General features: G+C 41.9%; 1 protein-coding gene across 1 annotated transcript in view; it reads left to right on the top strand.

Annotated features, from left to right (window-relative positions):
- The window catches only part of gal3st3 (galactose-3-O-sulfotransferase 3), a 46,796-nt gene extending 40,256 nt beyond the window's left edge, over positions 1-6,540 (top strand). Inside the window, exon 3 of the mRNA XM_040045116.1 lies at positions 776-6,540. Coding sequence (XP_039901050.1) covers positions 776-2,096 — 1,321 coding nt within the window. The 3' untranslated portion in view covers positions 2,097-6,540. The remainder of the gene's footprint in view (positions 1-775) is intronic.
- Positions 6,541-16,701: the final 10,161 nt, after the last annotated feature.

The following is a 16,701-nucleotide window of genomic DNA, read 5'->3' as shown; positions in this document are numbered from 1 at the left end:
CCTAATATCGTAGCACTTCTTCGGAAAGGCTTTTTTCTGCTTTAACAGTTTAAGGATAGCTTGTTTCACCTGCATGGAGAGCTCCTTTGACTGCATGTTGTCTGTTCACAGCAAAATCTTCCAAATGCAAGAACCGCACCTTAAATAAAGTCCAGGTCTTTCATCTGCTAAAATTCGATTATGACATAACAAAGGAACTGCCAACAGCTACTGATGAAACAGTCTTTGAGTTAACTGTCCAATTATTTTTGGTCCCTTTAAAAAGAGGTTGACCGCAAAAAAAAACCTAAACTTGTGTCCTTGTCCAAATATATATGGACCTAACTGTATGTATATAGTATGAACGTCTTCATTAAAAAATGATAAACATTTGCCACCAAGATCTTTTGATAAAGTTCATGAATAATTCTGCCAATAAAAACTTAATGTACATGACACTTTGAAAAGTAATAATTCGTACTATCATCTGTGTGTTCCCTGAATGTCAGTCCACTATACAATAAAAACAGACACACTGTATATTATATCATATATTGCATTTCTGGCCTCCTCTCCTCTCACGGCTATATCTTTCTACCTTTCCCTTCAGTCCCATTTATGGTTACTATTTTTGCCTTCCTGTTGTGTTGCTTCTGTTCTGTACAACACATTAGTTTCTTCCATTATCTGTGTGCAGCTTTGTCTCTAATGTCACTATTTTATCCAGAACAGCTGCTCTTTGTGCTGTTTAAGCTAATGCAGCTTTAAGTAAACTGTTGTTGTTTTTTGCCACCAGGACCATGGATGCCTTCCACCTCGGTTGTCCAGCCCTGCACTCTCACCCTTACTCCGGCCTGAAGCCTAAGCACAGTAACGTGGTTTTCCTGAAAACCCACAAAACAGCCAGCAGCACCATGCAGAATCTGCTCTTCCGCTTTGCAGAGCGCAACAACCTGACGGTGGCGTTACCCATACAGGCCTGCGGTCACCAGTTCTGCTACCCGCGATCCTTCACAACTCACTCTGTGCATCAGCACACGCTACCGCCAAACATCGTCACCAACCACATGCGCTTCAATAAGGCTGAGCTGAAACGACTGATGCCAAATGATACGATATACGTCACGATCCTGAGAGAGCCTGGCTCCATGTTTGAGTCCTTGTTCAGTTACTATAACCAGTACTGTCAGAGTTTCAAGAGGGTCCCTAATGGTTCATTGGAAGCTTTCTTAGATGAACCCTGGCGCTACTACAAACCAGAGGAGAACTACTCCATGTATGCACGTAACACCTTGACCTACGACTTGGGCGGAGACAAAGATCGCCCAGCGAAAGATGTCTCTTATGCAAAAGCTTTTGTAGCACAGGTGGAGCGAGTGTTCTCCCTGGTGATGATCTCTGAGTACTTTGATGAATCTCTGGTTCTACTTCGACACCTCCTTTCCTGGGATCTGGATGACATTTTGTATGTTAAGCTCAACATGCGGACGCCAAGTTCCAAGCAGGGCCTGACTGATGATCTTCGCAAAAAGATCCGTGCCTGGAATTCCTTAGATGCCCAGCTCTATGATCACTTTAACGCCTCACTGTGGCGTCAAATCTCTGCTGTGGGTCAAGCCTGTGTGGCGAGGGAGGTGCGCCTCCTTCGTGAGGCCCAGGAGAAGCTGATGAAAAGGTGTTTCGGTGAAGGCATGCCGCTTGTTCGTTCAGCTGCTGAAATCAAAAACAAGGAGCTCCGCCCCTGGCAGCCTAGCGGCAAAGTCGACATAGTCGGTTATGACCTCCCTGTAAATATTACCCAAAGCTTCTCGAGCCAGGACCAGGAGCTCTGCCTGAGGCTCATCATGCCGGAAGTCCAGTACACAAAGATGCTCCTACGTTCCCAGTTACTGCGGTACCGTCTGACCTCTCAGGCTCGGCCTCAGCAGCAGTCACACTCCTTCCAGCAGCCTGTACGCACAACCCTGCTTAGACATCCAGCCCACCGCAGCCAGCCACCAGTGCCTGCTGCTGCAACCCCTGCCTCAGGAACTGGAATCAACTCAAAGACTGCTGCAGGAACTCGAGGTCGGACAAATAAGCAAGGGGCAAAACCCTCACAAACTCAGTCCTCATAGGCTGGAAAACTCCTCATAGACTTGAAAATTATCCGAGTGCCCAACAAACTGCATTGTTTAACTCATCATGACCCATGAGACTATGATTGTTGGCTGGTCTGGGGTTTTTGGGGGAATAAGGCTATCCTTGAGAAATGTCTGGGTTTATCTTGAATTAGAGTATCCCCTCTTCCTTCTGTGTGTGTTTGGTTTGACATGAAAATAAATTAGGGAAAAGGGGATTGGACATACTTGGACTTGAATTTTAATCTTTCTCCTTTCCGATCCATCAGACCTTATCAGGGTGGGAAGGCACAAAAGCTGGAGGAACACTGGGAGGGAAGTTTAACCCAGCTGTACACCTCTGCAACCCTGACTGCAGTGGATATGAGAGGGTTTCGGATGAAAGTGGTTCTTTGAAGGAAATCTGTTTCATGCGACTGGGACTCAATAGAGAAGTGGCGATATCGGGTCTATTGTGCAGCACAGAGTGTGCTTTGTGTGTATCACACTGGGATAGTATCATGTTACTTGTGTTTGTTCTCCGTTTCTCAAGCTCTCATTCGCTCTCTCTCTTTCCTAACATATGCCACTTAAAGTCCTTGAGGAGACATAATGACATAAAGGGATCGGCTGTCAGGCCTCCGAAGAGCCTCCTAAGAGGCCAGACAGACACTGAGATCAACTCACAACCATTAACGTGACAGCACAAAACAACTCGTCCTTCTTTGGCCTTTTTTTTCTTACTGACTCTAGAGTTGAAATCAGTGAAGGGACGGGGGGATAAAAAGGCCAGAGAGATGGAGACCTTATCCTGAGGGTAAGCCTAAAAACTGCTGGATACTCAATTTGGCCATACAAGTCCCACAGAGACTGAGCACATGTATGAAGCCTGTGTCTTGTCAGCTTTTTGACCTCCCTTTCTTCCTTCTAAGGTCCTTCTCTGCATTCACCACCCTGTCAATACTGCTGTTGCCCTCTGGGCAGGCTCTCCATCCACCAAGAAGCACTAACATCTTTTTTTCTCCAACCCCTGGTACTTCATCGAACAACCAGACAAGATCACACCTCACCTTGTGGAGACTCTGTTAAGGTGATGCTTCTGGATGTGGGGATTTACTTTAAAGCTTGGGCGTTATTGCAATAAGATCTCCAGGCCCTTCGCCCTGAATATGAAAGGCATGGATTTAATAACCTACCAGCAACCCTGTGCCGCATATACAATAATTACACACACGGGCACAAATAAAAACATCAAACTCCTTGATGGGACAAAGACTTGAAGCCTGTGGATCGTGGCGCTTGAATATTTAATCATCTCCTCTCACAGGCCGCCTATGGCCCGGGTTCTAGGGTTACACGGCTGTACGTTGTCATTAAGGACATGTTCAACCAGGTGAAAGCTGCTCAATCCGAACCCCGAAGCACAGAAAGACAAAGGGAGAGCGCTAATGCACGATCCTTAAAGCCTCTTAAGGCAGCTGGGCCGACTGGGGTCTTAAAGAGTCTTCATTTATCTCGGCTGTGATCCATTTTTAATGCTTTCTGCTCATATTTAATGTGTCATTTATGTTCTTTTATTACTCTGGTGATCAGTAGGGTGCTGCTGAGGAAGTGAAGGAACAATATAGTTGTGTGAGAGTATGTGTTTGAGCCAAGAAATGTCTCTCGGCTCATGTCGGGGTTTTTTGGGGTTTTTTTCTGTGGCCTGCAAGATTTATTAAACTATGTATTATTTATGATCGGGACTTAAAGAGCCCCATTACTGTATTTTAACTGGTATTTTTCATGAAACACTGGATGAAAACTGCTTTTCCATCGATTTGGTGGTTCGTGGTGTGCACGGCTTACCACTTCAGGCAGCAGAGATGGAACAAGGCATGTGGAAACGGTTTAAAATATTAATTCTGTACATGTTATACATAATGCAAAACTACAACAAACTGCACATCGAACCTACTTTAGTGGCTTCAGAATTAATCTCCCATTCAGCAGAGCTAAGTACTTAACCACACTACGTGTTTGTGGTTTGAGTGTGTCAAACCACAGGTAACAATAATAATAAAATAGACACACACAGCTGCTGCTCAGAAATAAAAAGCAATGAAGCCATCAGGCAACAGACGCGAGGAGAGGATGCACGGTTCTATGAAGTAGCTGTGAGAATCTGAATGTGTGCAATGCATGATAGTTTTTATTTATTAGACATGTGAAATGTCTTCAGATATGTGTAAAAACCTTTTCAGGTTACATGCACTGTAAAACATGGGCAAACATGAAGAAGGCTGTGGTTTTGTATTTTCTTGCTCCCATGAAAAGACCAAAACCAGCAATATGTAAATTGGTCTGCCAACTTCCTGCTGTGAAAGCACACCACAACTCCCTAAAGAAGGCTCAGTACTGAGCAAAAGTCTAGAGTCACCCTTTATTTCTTTATATGTTGTTAGAAAAATGGGAAATAGGTACGACGATTTATTGAAACATATGTATACAAACATGGTAATGCAGCGCGTACAATTGTAATGAGCTTGACAGTAGGTGTTGGTAGGACCACCTTTATTCTTCAGCACAGTCTGAACTCTCTTTCTTGTTATTGTTTTAAGTAGTCTTCAGGAATAGTTTCCCAGGTTTCTTGAAGGACATTCAAAACATTCGCTGGCTGTAATGCAGCTCCCAACCATGAAAGAGCCTTCACCGTGTTTTACAGACACCAGAACTGCTGCCACTGATTTTCAGTCTTGTGTAGTTTGGCACACCTCAACCATCTTTCCACTGAGACCATTTCTGATGAAGCTTCAGTGAACATCAGATGCATGAGCTGAAGGTCCAGATCCATCTCTCAGGTCCTGTGTCAGGTCTTTGCTGGATTCTTTCCTGTTTCTTAAGGACATGATCTTCAGATACTGTTAATCTGTTGTAGATAGCTGTTTTTGGCCTGACACGCCTTTGGTTCTCAATTTGTTCAGACACAATCCATTAAAACTGATCAGCTACAAACACAGGACTGAAAAGCAGCAATTGTCCAAAGAAAAGCTTTGAAAGAACCTCAGAAAGCCTGGAGAACTATTGCTCTTGCATCATTTTAAAGCTATAGGAATGAAAAGAGATGAGGATTGGCTCCAAACATTTGCACAGTACTGTACAGTAGTACAGTTTGACTCAGTGAGTGTGTTTCAGATATTTTTGGACAACAAAGGCACTGGAGACATCAAACTTGATTGATTATATGTCGTAAGAGCAATGTGTTGTTGGCTTTTTCAGTAACATACGGAGTATCAGCAGCCTTATCCTTTACCAAAGCATGGCTTCTCAAAATCTTTGGGTCCTGGGACTCCTTACAGAGGAGAATATTTTCCAAACATCCACCTCCAATCCTAACACCGGGTTAGCTAATTTGGATTAAGCATTAGATGAAAAGCTGACTGACTCACGCATGTGTTCACTAACTCAATAGTTGGCTAATAAATCCAGCTTTGCAGCAGCAAGACCACTTTGACTCTTTGAGTTTCTACTGGTCCAAAATAAAGGACAATATATAGCTAATAGCATAAATTTATCTACTTAGCAATTCCTTACTTGCTAAGATGTTATTACTTCGGACCTCTGCGACGTCCTCAGATCCCACTCTGAGATCCACGGCTGTAAAGGAGCTGGCAGCTGATGCTGACTTTCATCATTTTCCCCCAAACAAACAAAAACTATGACTGTGAATGCAACTCCGAAATTGCTTAAAGCACCTGTGAATCTGCTAATATTAAACAAATGATACATTATCAAAAGTATTTGCATTAATTTTAAATCTAGACCAAAAAAAAATGAATGAAAATTGCTTTATGTATTTATTTATTTATTGAACTGAACCATGTTTGTTTTTCATGCTTTGCAAAAAGGACGAAAAACCTGGTGTTAGATTTGATCTAACTGATAAAGACCGACTGACAGTTTGGAATAAAAAAAAGTAATTATCCTCATTTTTTTTTCAGTGAAACTATACATTTATACATATTTCTGCAATTTTGGACACTTTGGGTCTCTACAGAGGTTTCTGATAGTCGAATGTAGTTTTTTTCCTTTTACGTGAACTTTCAACTTGTGTTTGCATCCGTTAAATAAAAAATTAAACGCGGGCATCTGCAAACCCTCTTCTTCAGATTTCTATATCTGACTGTGATTCAGATGAAGAACGTGTTTCCTGTCGACCGTTCATTTGAGAGCCTGCTCCGAGTGGCTGTAAGCGCTCTTTTGAGTGTACAAGACGTTTGCTCGGCTGTTCTGCTTCGTGTCAGAGTGTTTCACTAATGGTCCTGCTGTCATGTCTAAAGTGTCGGCTATTCTTTCTTGGGTTATGCCAGAGGGGCTGTGAAAATGGTGCGCTAAAAAACAAAACAAAAAAAACCTCATCATCTCCACATTAGCTGGCCCCTCTTTTCTTGTGAGGGAGAAATGTGAAGCTGCTTTAAAAAAACAAAAAAACTGGAACATGAAAGCCTTGTGGGATCAGAGCATTTTTTTTTGTGTGTACCTGCTGAGCTTTTATGTGTCACAGGGAAGTAAACATGAACTGCATTGTTGCCCACTGTCCTCTTTGATGTGCACATTATGTTTTGGGAGGGGGTTATCTGTGAACTGAGAAGAATGAGAGAGTTTGGTTTTTTTTTGTAATTCTGTGAATATTTGGATAATGTTGGGTGGGTGATACAGCTCAGAAGACAATCAGAGCTAGGGGCCCCAAAGCTTTGTAATGATGGTTGATGAGCAGGATGAATAAAGTTTGAATGATTTCAATTCACCTGCGAGTGAGTGTCTTTTGACTCTGCCGCTTTTTCGGTGAGATTTATTCAGATATGCGGACACTTGAATTATTCTGGATATCACAGCAACACACACACACACTCTTCATCACACGGTGACAGTCGCTCAATTAAGATTCACATACTAAACGGTTTCTATTTCCCTGAAGACTGAAACCAGACTTTTCAGGCTGCAATCAGTCTTTGGAAATTACCTCCATTTAGCACGCCCGCCTAAATGAATGAACAAATTGCTTCTCAGAAGGACAAAAACAAAATGCAGAGCGGCGTGTGTTTGATATGACTATGATTGAAGCAATCACCATGCTGTGTGCCACTCCGCCGGCCTGTCATTATGGCCTGCTGTTGCCATGGCTTTGGCTGCTAAGAGGTGGCCCTCCGGAGTCTCGTCGCTTCTCTCGTTTTTTTCTCTAACACGGCGGCAGCCCTTCTGTTTGTTTCTCTATCATAACCTGCCAAAACCTGGCCTCCAACCATGCGCATAATTACAGTAATTATGCTAACTGTAATAATAATAACATAGAATGAAATGACCACAGGAGAAATGTATTTCCTTCACCACTCCATCCACTTTCTTCTAAAGCAAACTTATTGTCAGAGGATGTGCAGCGAGGGCCTATAACAGCTGTAAACAGCTGTTTAACAAATGCTCCGCTCTCTTTATGTGTCAGATGTATTTATGCCTGAGCAGCTGGGGTCTCTGATGCGTGAAATTCACTTCAGCTTATATAAATGACTCTATTAATTGAGAATGTACCCTAATGTATTTGGCGGATTGTTTCATTACCTCTGCCAAGGAGGTTGTGTTTTTGGTAGCGTGTCAGCCTGTAAACATGGTAGCTCGAAACGTTTTGAAGTAATTCTGATAAAACTTTGTAGGGGTGTAGACTCGGGTCAGGTTAGTCATCCATTAAAATGTCAACTTAATGATTTATTGATTGAAAATTACAAAAATCCTTATAATTAAGAAATTATATTTCTTAAATGTGTAAGTGTATTGTCAACATTTAGAAAGGACTTGTAAAATATTCAATTCAATTCAGTTTTATTTATACAGAACACAACAACAGTCGCCCCAAGATGCTTTATATTTTAAGGTAGACCCTACAATAATACATACAGAGAAAAATCCAACAATTATATGACCCCCTATGAACAAGCACTTTGGCGACAGTGGGAAGGAAAAAGTCCTTTTTAACAGGAAAAAACCTCCAGCACAACCAGGTTCGGTGAGGACTAGCCATCTGTTGGGCGTGTGTGTACAGTATACAGGACAAAGACACACTGTGGAAGAGAACCAGAGATGAATAACGGCTAATGATTAAATGCAGGCAAGTGTATAAACAGAGTGATACTGTACTATGAGGTCTTTAAGATAAGATGGGCTATGATTCAGGAGCTTGTATGTGAGGAGCAGGATTTTAAATTCAATTCTGGATTTAACAGGGAGCCCCCCCCCCCACCCACTCCCAAATTCCTTTGTCTAACAAATTATGGACCTAAGTGTCAGGCATTTTAAATTTGGGCGGCACAAGATACCTGCTCAGAGCCACAGGAGAATGTGACAGCAGTGCGCGACATAAATGGACTAGAGTGGGGGCACAATCAAATGCACCTGCCTGTAATTAGCCCAACCTTAGTGCAGCCACTGCCTTCACAGCATATGTGAAATGCACCTGCACCTGCACCTGCACACACACACACACACACACACACTTTCAAATCAGTGCCAACTGCTCACTGCAAATGTGGAGGTGAATTAGTGTGCCGAATAATAGAAGCCCACCAAATTACACCCCCACCGATTACTGCTTAAGGCTATGAATGTCAATTCAGGAAACTGACAAAGACTCAGCCTTTGCTCTCTTCTACATTATGAAAGATCAGCCTCACAGAGTGACTGGCAGGATTTTTGTTTCACATTTTCTCAATAGTAATGAATAAACCCGTGTTAGTGCACCTTCATATCATACATTATGTAAAGGAAATGCTTGTATAGACAAGATTGTCAACATGTCAGTGTGCGTGTTGACCTCAATGAGATCAGTGAGTTACCACAGAGGTACTAAATTACTACACAAATTAAGACAATTCAACAAAGTTAAACACCAAACAACACAAATAAGGTTTATATTTACAAGTCTATTCAAGCTATATAGGTATATAGCTGTATTATTAATTTGTCAGCTATGTTGGTATTGTCATGGAGACCAGCAATGTATCTTCCAACTACTAGCTTAAAATTACTGCTAGCTGACCACTGTGTAGCCAAGATGGTAACTACTGGAGGTTAAGAGTAAACCGACCCACACTGGGCTTTTCAACCAACATCCGCATGTCCTTCATCGTGCACTTGATGTAATTACTTGTCAGCTTGAATGCACCCATATACTCAACACTGTATGGATGAAAGCCCAGAGCATATGACCGGTTCAAAGGCTGGAACATCGAGTAGTTACCCCATTAACCAAGAAAGGATTAACAAGATTTATTAAACCCAACAATAAACCAGATATATTGTATCCAGATACACAAATTGCTTTCATCTGGAATTAAGCAGCTGAATACCAAAAGAAGCAGTCTGCATGCCTAGGTGTTTAATTCTGTCCACCTGAGACCATGGAAGCGATCTGAACACCTGAATTCAGTGATTTGGATGGGTGAGTGAATAATGGGCAGCTATATGTGTGTGTAAGTCTATATCGGTGGTGTGAAACAGTGCGTGGATGGGTAGTCAAGTTTATGGTGTGTGCAAATAAAAACAACCAAATGTGATGCCAAGGCATGGCTGTCACAGGAGGAAAGTAGGACAGCAGTAGGGCTCCAATCATGGAAGGCAGGATTTAAATAGTCCTGCTGAACACTGGCCAAGATTTCTGCCTTTCCTGCAATCTCCACATGGAAAACTCCTGCAACTCAACACACAGAGCACTACTCAAGAAACCTTAGGGCCATAACATGTAGCAGGACTAATAAGATGTGCACCGTAAACTAATTAAACCATGCTAAGCACAGCTACAAAATATGAGTTAGCACACCTGTATACATGTATGCAATATGCATGTAAAACAGCCTACTCTGTTCTTCAACATGACAAATACGAGATGGATACATAGAGAGAACGACATTTGAAATGCCTACAGAGTGTTACATTCATTAATAATTGACCAGAGCTGTACTGTGGGGTGGATGGTTGATGTGTCTGTCCATCCTGCTCTATATGAACGCGAGCAAAGAGCCAGCGTACACCCTTGATGCATCTACAAACAGTAAATAGGAGTGTCAGAGAGAGTGATAGAGCGGGAGATAAAAAGGGCCGTCATTAGAGCGACCAGGCTTCATATACTCACAAGATCACATTTAACCCCACAGTAACAAATACAGCTGTGTGCTGTGCATCATGCACTCAAGCCCATTAAATGTTGTTGTTAATGTCTAAATGGGCTTTTACAAGTGCACACAAGAGCCTATCAAACACACACACAAAAAAAAAACAACAATTTCCCTCGTGACACAAAACCAAAATTAGACCTCAAACGCCAACAGAGCAACAAACACGAAGACAAACTGAGGAAAATTCAAGCATAAATACACCACTGAGCTGGATTTCCTTGATGGGACGAACACGTATTTATGAGCTGCGCACATGCTGTTCAGTGGAGCAGTTTATGGAATTATTCATCTGAAAGTGCACAAGTGGAATTCTGGGTAAATTGCAGGCACTGAATTGTCATAGCTTAGCTCAAGTGCTTTGCCTTGATTGCCCTGTGATTGGGTCTAAAATGTCAGGCACCTAATCATCATCAAGTTTGAAGTGCATTTTCAGCTCTGAAGTATTGCAACTGTGTAACTCAAGTCGTATCCAAAGAGCAAAGCAACAGAGGAACAAACTCTGGTAGTAGCCACAGGGTGGATGTAGTCATTGTATGAAAAAGTAAAAGCTTTGAAAGAAACAGAATTAAAATGTTTACGATACAAATGCTCGTTGACGCGTTGCATCATAAGAAGGCTTCGCCTGGCTGTGTTTCCATCTTTATGTCTGCTGCTTATCGGTGGTAAGTATATCAAGAAGGAGAGTGGTGGAGTGGAGAATTCAGCTTCACTCACAGCAACTAGATTTACAAAGGATTTTACACTCTGAGGACTGTGTTTACATTGGCAGCGGAGCCTCAGTCAGAGAGCCAGAAGACTAGATTTCGACTTGCTGAGATTGTCTCTCAAGACGTGTGATAAACATCAACAAAGCAGAACTGCAAACTTTAAAACTGGACTTGATACAAATTCAAAAGTCAAAAATTAAACATGAAAACAACTCCTCCTGGACTTGAGGCAAATTAACAGCATTGTAAACTGATTCTGAAACGCTGATCGGGACTGGGGACACGACTTGAATCTACAAAAACAACTTTTCTCAAAGGATTAGAGGGTCATATCTAGAGTCCCACATAAACATATACAAATTTATGTGAATGTGGTTCAATAAGCTACTGAATCATGGGTAGTACTTATACTTTCTGCACAGAATCCTGAGTACTTTGTACATGTTCAAAACTCAAGAGGTTGTCAAGAAATGTTGAACTGGAACCCGAGAATGTAGTTTCATAGTCCCCAGTAACTTCAGTGTTTTAAACTTAAAGGTGGTGTTAAACTGTTCTGTAGCATTGTGTTTAAATGTAACAGGGCAGCAGAGGTAACTGTCAGGTTTACAGGGAGTGCAGAATTATTAGGCAAGTTGTATTTTTGAGGAATAATGTTGTTATTGAACAACAACCATGTTCTCAATGAACCCAAAAAACTCATTAATATCAAAGCTGAATGTTTGTGGAAGTAGTTTTTAGTTTGTTTTTAGTTTTAGCTATTTTAGGGGGATATCTGTGTGCAGGTGACTATTACTGTGCATAATTATTAGGCAACTTAACAAAAAACAAATATATACCCATTTCAATGATTTATTTTTACCAGTGAAACCAATATAACATCTCCACATTCACAAATATACATTTCTGACATTCAAAAACAAAACAAAAACAAATCAGCGACCAATATAGCCACCTTTCTTTGCAAGGACACTCAAAAGCCTGCCATCCATGGATCCTGTCAGTGTTTTGATCTGTTCACCATCAACATTGCGTGCAGCAGCAACCACAGCCTCCCAGACACTGTTCAGAGAGGTGTACTGTTTTCCCTCCTTGTAAATCTCACATTTGATGATGGACCACAGGTTCTCAATGGGGTTCAGATCAGGTGAACAAGGAGGCCATGTCATTAGTTTTTCTTCTTTTATACCCTTTCTTGCCAGCCACGCTGTGGAGTACTTGGACGCGTGTGATGGAGCATTGTCCTGCATGAACATCATGTTTTTCTTGAAGGATGCAGACTTCTTCCTGTACCACTGCTTGAAGAAGGTGTCTTCCAGGAACTGGCAGTAGGACTGGGAGTTGAGCTTGACTCCATCCTCAACCCGAAAAGGCCCCACAAGCTCATCTTTGATGATACCAGCCCAAACCAGTACTCCACCTCCACCTTGCTGGCGTCTGAGTCGGACTGGAGCTCTCTGCCCTTTACCAATCCAGCCACGGGCCCATCCATCTGGCCCATCAAGACTCACTCTCATTTCATCAGTCCATAAAACCTTAGAAAAACCAGTCTTCAGATATTTCTTGGCCCAGTCTTGACGTTTCAGCTTGTGCGTCTTGTTCAGTGGTGGTCGTCTTTCAGACTTTCTTACCTTGGCCATGTCTCTGAGTATTGCACACCTTGTGCTTTTGGGCACTCCAGTGATGTTGCAGCTCTGAAATATGGCCAAACTGGTGGCACGTGGCATCTTGGCAGCTGCACGCTTGACTTTTCTCAGTTCATGGGCAGTTATTTTGCACCTTGGTTTTTCCACACGCTTCTTGCGACCCTGTTGACTATTTTGAATGAAACGCTTGATTGTTCGATGATCACGCTTCAGAAGCTTTGCAATTTTGAGACTGCTGCATCCCTCTGCAAGATATCTCACTATTTTTGACTTTTCTGAGCCTGTCAAGTCCTTCTTTTGACCCATTTTGCCAAAGGAAAGGACGTTGCCTAATAATTATGCACACCTGATATAGGGTGTTGATGTCATTAGACCACACCCCTTCTCATTACAGAGATGCACATCACCTAATATGCTTAATTGGTAGTAGGCTTTCGAGCCTATACAGCTTGGAGTAAGACAACATGCATGAAGAGGATGATGTGGACAAAATACTCATTTGCCTAATAATTCTGCACTCCCTGTAAAGTAGAGCCTTATAAACATCATGCAGAGCTGCTCTGCTACGTTTGCTGAGGACAGCCATGCCAAAGACCAGCAATGATGATTCATTCTTTCGTCATCAGTACCGTTATACTGTAAACAATTTCACCAAGCTTAAGCACAGATAAAACTGTATATTATGTGATGATCTTATGACTAGCAAAGGCAAAACTCAAAATTTTATCTTCATTAATCTGAGCCTCCACCCCTGTGACAGTATGAGAGAAAAATAGGTGCTATAATTTTGCTATTCTGTGATTTTAAAGGCGTCTTTTCATAATCACACTGCTTTTCTTGAAGTCTGAATTTCTGCCCCAGTTGTCAGCCCCTCCTATTAGCACTGCCTTAACATTTCGGCTTTGCATCACTCCAGCTCACCAAGGCTGCGAAGGCGGCAGATGTTGCGGGCTAAATGTAGTCCGGCTTTGTGAGTCACAGGGAGCAAGGAGGCACCGCAGCAGAGAGGTTTCTATGTATTTTTGCCTTTTGTGAGTCAGAGCGTGCTGGAACAATGCGGGAGCGCAGGAGGCTGGCTGGGTGGGCTGTTAGAGCAGCTTATCCCTGATAATGTGAGCTCATCCCTGCTCTGAATAAGCGCTCTTCTGGGCTCAGAGGTACCACTGACATCAAATCTACCATTTGTTCTCGCTTTTACTCTCTCCTCTGCAGAGGAAGAATTTATAGTTGAACATGTGTTTCTCTCAGGCTGATATTATGTAACTGAGCAAGTTAAAGCTCAACTGATGAAGCCAACAAAATGGGATTTTTCAGAGTTTTGAAACTGTAGACAGTAAGAGGAAGAGGAAAGAAAAAATCAATTAACTTTTTTAAATCATTTATTTACCCCCCATGTTTTGTTGTGACGATGTTGCGACTTTTTTTTTTTTGAGTAATGATCCGTCCAGGGTCATAAAATGAAAGGCTGTGTGGAAGGGAAACGGTGGACCTGAACACAGGATTCGAGAAACAGGAGTGAGCTCAAAAACCGACTTTAGTTCAAAGCCCAAACAATAGCAGAGCAACAGCAAGGAATACTGATATTAGCAATCTTCACAGAAACGCATAACAAGAGGACACAAAACCATGAGGGACAACTCGACAGTGGCTACAAGGGGAGACTGAGACAATATATACACACACCAGATAACATGGAGAGAAGTAACAGGTGGGAGAACAGTCAAGACCTTAATTCAATTTGATTTTATTTATATAGCACTGAGGCCTCAGTTGGCGTTCAGCAGTGTTGGGTGTAACATGTTACACCTAACATTACATGCAATGCCATCTTTCCACAACACTAAATGTCAGACTCTTAAAAGGAGCAAGATCTGTGCTTCCATGCAACCTTCTTACAGTCGAGGAAAAAGAGAGCCACACAATTTATACCCATAAAATGACATCTGTCACGCAAATCTGGGCCAAAACATTGGATCAGTTTCCCCTACTGGAAAATTTAGTATTCATCCTCTATGATAATAGTTTCACCAGCATACCCTCATTTTCCTCTCCCTCTGTCTGGATGGTCTGCGGTGTTTCACAGAGACAGCGAGTTTGGACAGGAGGTGGACAGATGATAGGCAGAAGGGATGCAGAGACAAGAGGCTCGGGGATCAGAGGAAAGCCTGACTCTCCATGCAGCGGACTGTTGTCGGCTCTCATCACCCGCAGCAGATGGCCGGAGCTGTGATCAAGACTTTTGCCAGAGGCACAGACGGACAGACAACCAGCTCTTGTTATTTTGTGCTGTTGTTTATGTTCGCATGAGCCAGGATGGGCAGTGGGTCGTGTTTTCTGTGACTTAATTCCTCCCTGTTCCTCAGTGTGTGTGTGTGTGTGTGTGTGTGTGTGTGTGTGTGTGTGTGTGTGTGTGTGTGTGTGTGTGTGTGTGTCCAGCTATCTAAATGAGGTCCACTTTTAGTTCTAAACTAAACTGGACGTCCTGACATTTTTACCATTAGACATTGGTGATTAAGTGAGGGAAAGTCGCCACAAAGATAGTTAGGCAAGATAGCTGCGTGCTTCAGATGTGTGGGCGTGCCAGAAGAATTAGGAAGGAAGAGAGAAATCAGCTATGCATAAACATAACACGAAGAAATACTTCAGGACTTTGCACACTTGTAAATGCATGGGAGAAGAATAGCTGCTTCCCAAACACGTTAATATAAAGTGACACAGATATTCATATTCACAAATGCAACATAAACAGCATCACTGGGGGGTGTGAGGATCAGCTGGCTGCTTTTTATCATCTCGCTACAGAGAAGCAGAGTCACTGTGAAACATGTTTGCTGGGCTTAGACTCAGTTTAAAACAGACACAGCCACCACAGTGTCACTAATTTGTTTGTGGAGTCTTGTTTTCAGACATTTTTGCTTTTTCATTTTTACTTCTACTTTTTTTTAAACTGGACAGACAAACTGCCACACGTACCATACTTTGGTTGCTATATTGTTCCAGCAGAGACCATAATGTGCCAAATGAACATTGTTGAAATTAAGACTTGGAATTAGCAGTGGACGGTCTAAATCAGAGATGTCAAACTCAATTTTACATCGTGGGCGATGTGCAGTCCACTTTGATCTCAAGCAAACAGAGAAACTTCCCTTTCAGTCAGTGTAAAGAAATGTAACTACAATCCCAATTAATATAAGAAAGAGAAGTGCAACTGCAATTTCAACAGCATACCTCAGTTTTTCAACATGATAGAAAAATGCTGCTGATAAAGATGATAAAATGAAAAATCTGCCAGAATGTAAAATTACAGAAAAGGTTCTTATAGCTTATTGCCCGCACTCTCCTGTTATTACAACCTTAACGTTTTCATTAATTAGTTAAAAAATTGATGTATTTATTTTAGTTTTGCTGTTGTTGTTTTTTTGTTTGTTTTTAAACAAGAACAACAATCTCTATAGTTAAAAGTCAAGCAACAGGAACTTTTCTATCATTTAGCTGTTTAATTACTTTGATGTAGTAATCAAAGGGTGGTCTTATAAAAATACAGTTAAAAGTCCAAAATCTATACCCATTATGTTCCAAAGCCATCCAGTGGGCTGGTTTGGAGTCTTTGGAAGACCGATCCCAGCTCCCCGGCTTTATGGTTTACATCCTGGTTTTAACTCATCAAGGGAATGTTTACTGAGGCCATAAATCAATTGAGAAGTAGGGTCCTTTTTCTAAATTATCTCTGCATGCTCTGACTTCTTTCTGTAGCCATAGGAGTTGCCTCCTAGTATAGAGTATGTAGTACTTCTGCCTTTCCACAACTAATCTTTTTTCCTGTGAAAATAAAACATCCACAAGAGCAGATTTACCAGATACCGTTCCCGACCCCAACTTTCTCATTTATAATAATAACCTATGTGTATAGCATGTTTTACAGAAAAGTGCTGCGACTTGAAGGCACAGTCTCCATGAGTCTTTATGTGAGTATGAGGAAGAACCAGACCTGAAGACCAGAGAGAGCGAGAAGTGGAATATGTCTGCAATACACAGCTCTAAAAGGCTAAAATGTTAAAATTGATTCTAAATT

This window comes from Simochromis diagramma, unplaced genomic scaffold (genome assembly GCF_900408965.1).
Source record: "Simochromis diagramma unplaced genomic scaffold, fSimDia1.1 OVJJ01000590.1, whole genome shotgun sequence".
Taxonomy (NCBI): Eukaryota; Metazoa; Chordata; class Actinopteri; order Cichliformes; family Cichlidae; genus Simochromis; species Simochromis diagramma.
This window is presented reverse-complemented; position numbering and strand designations above follow the sequence as displayed.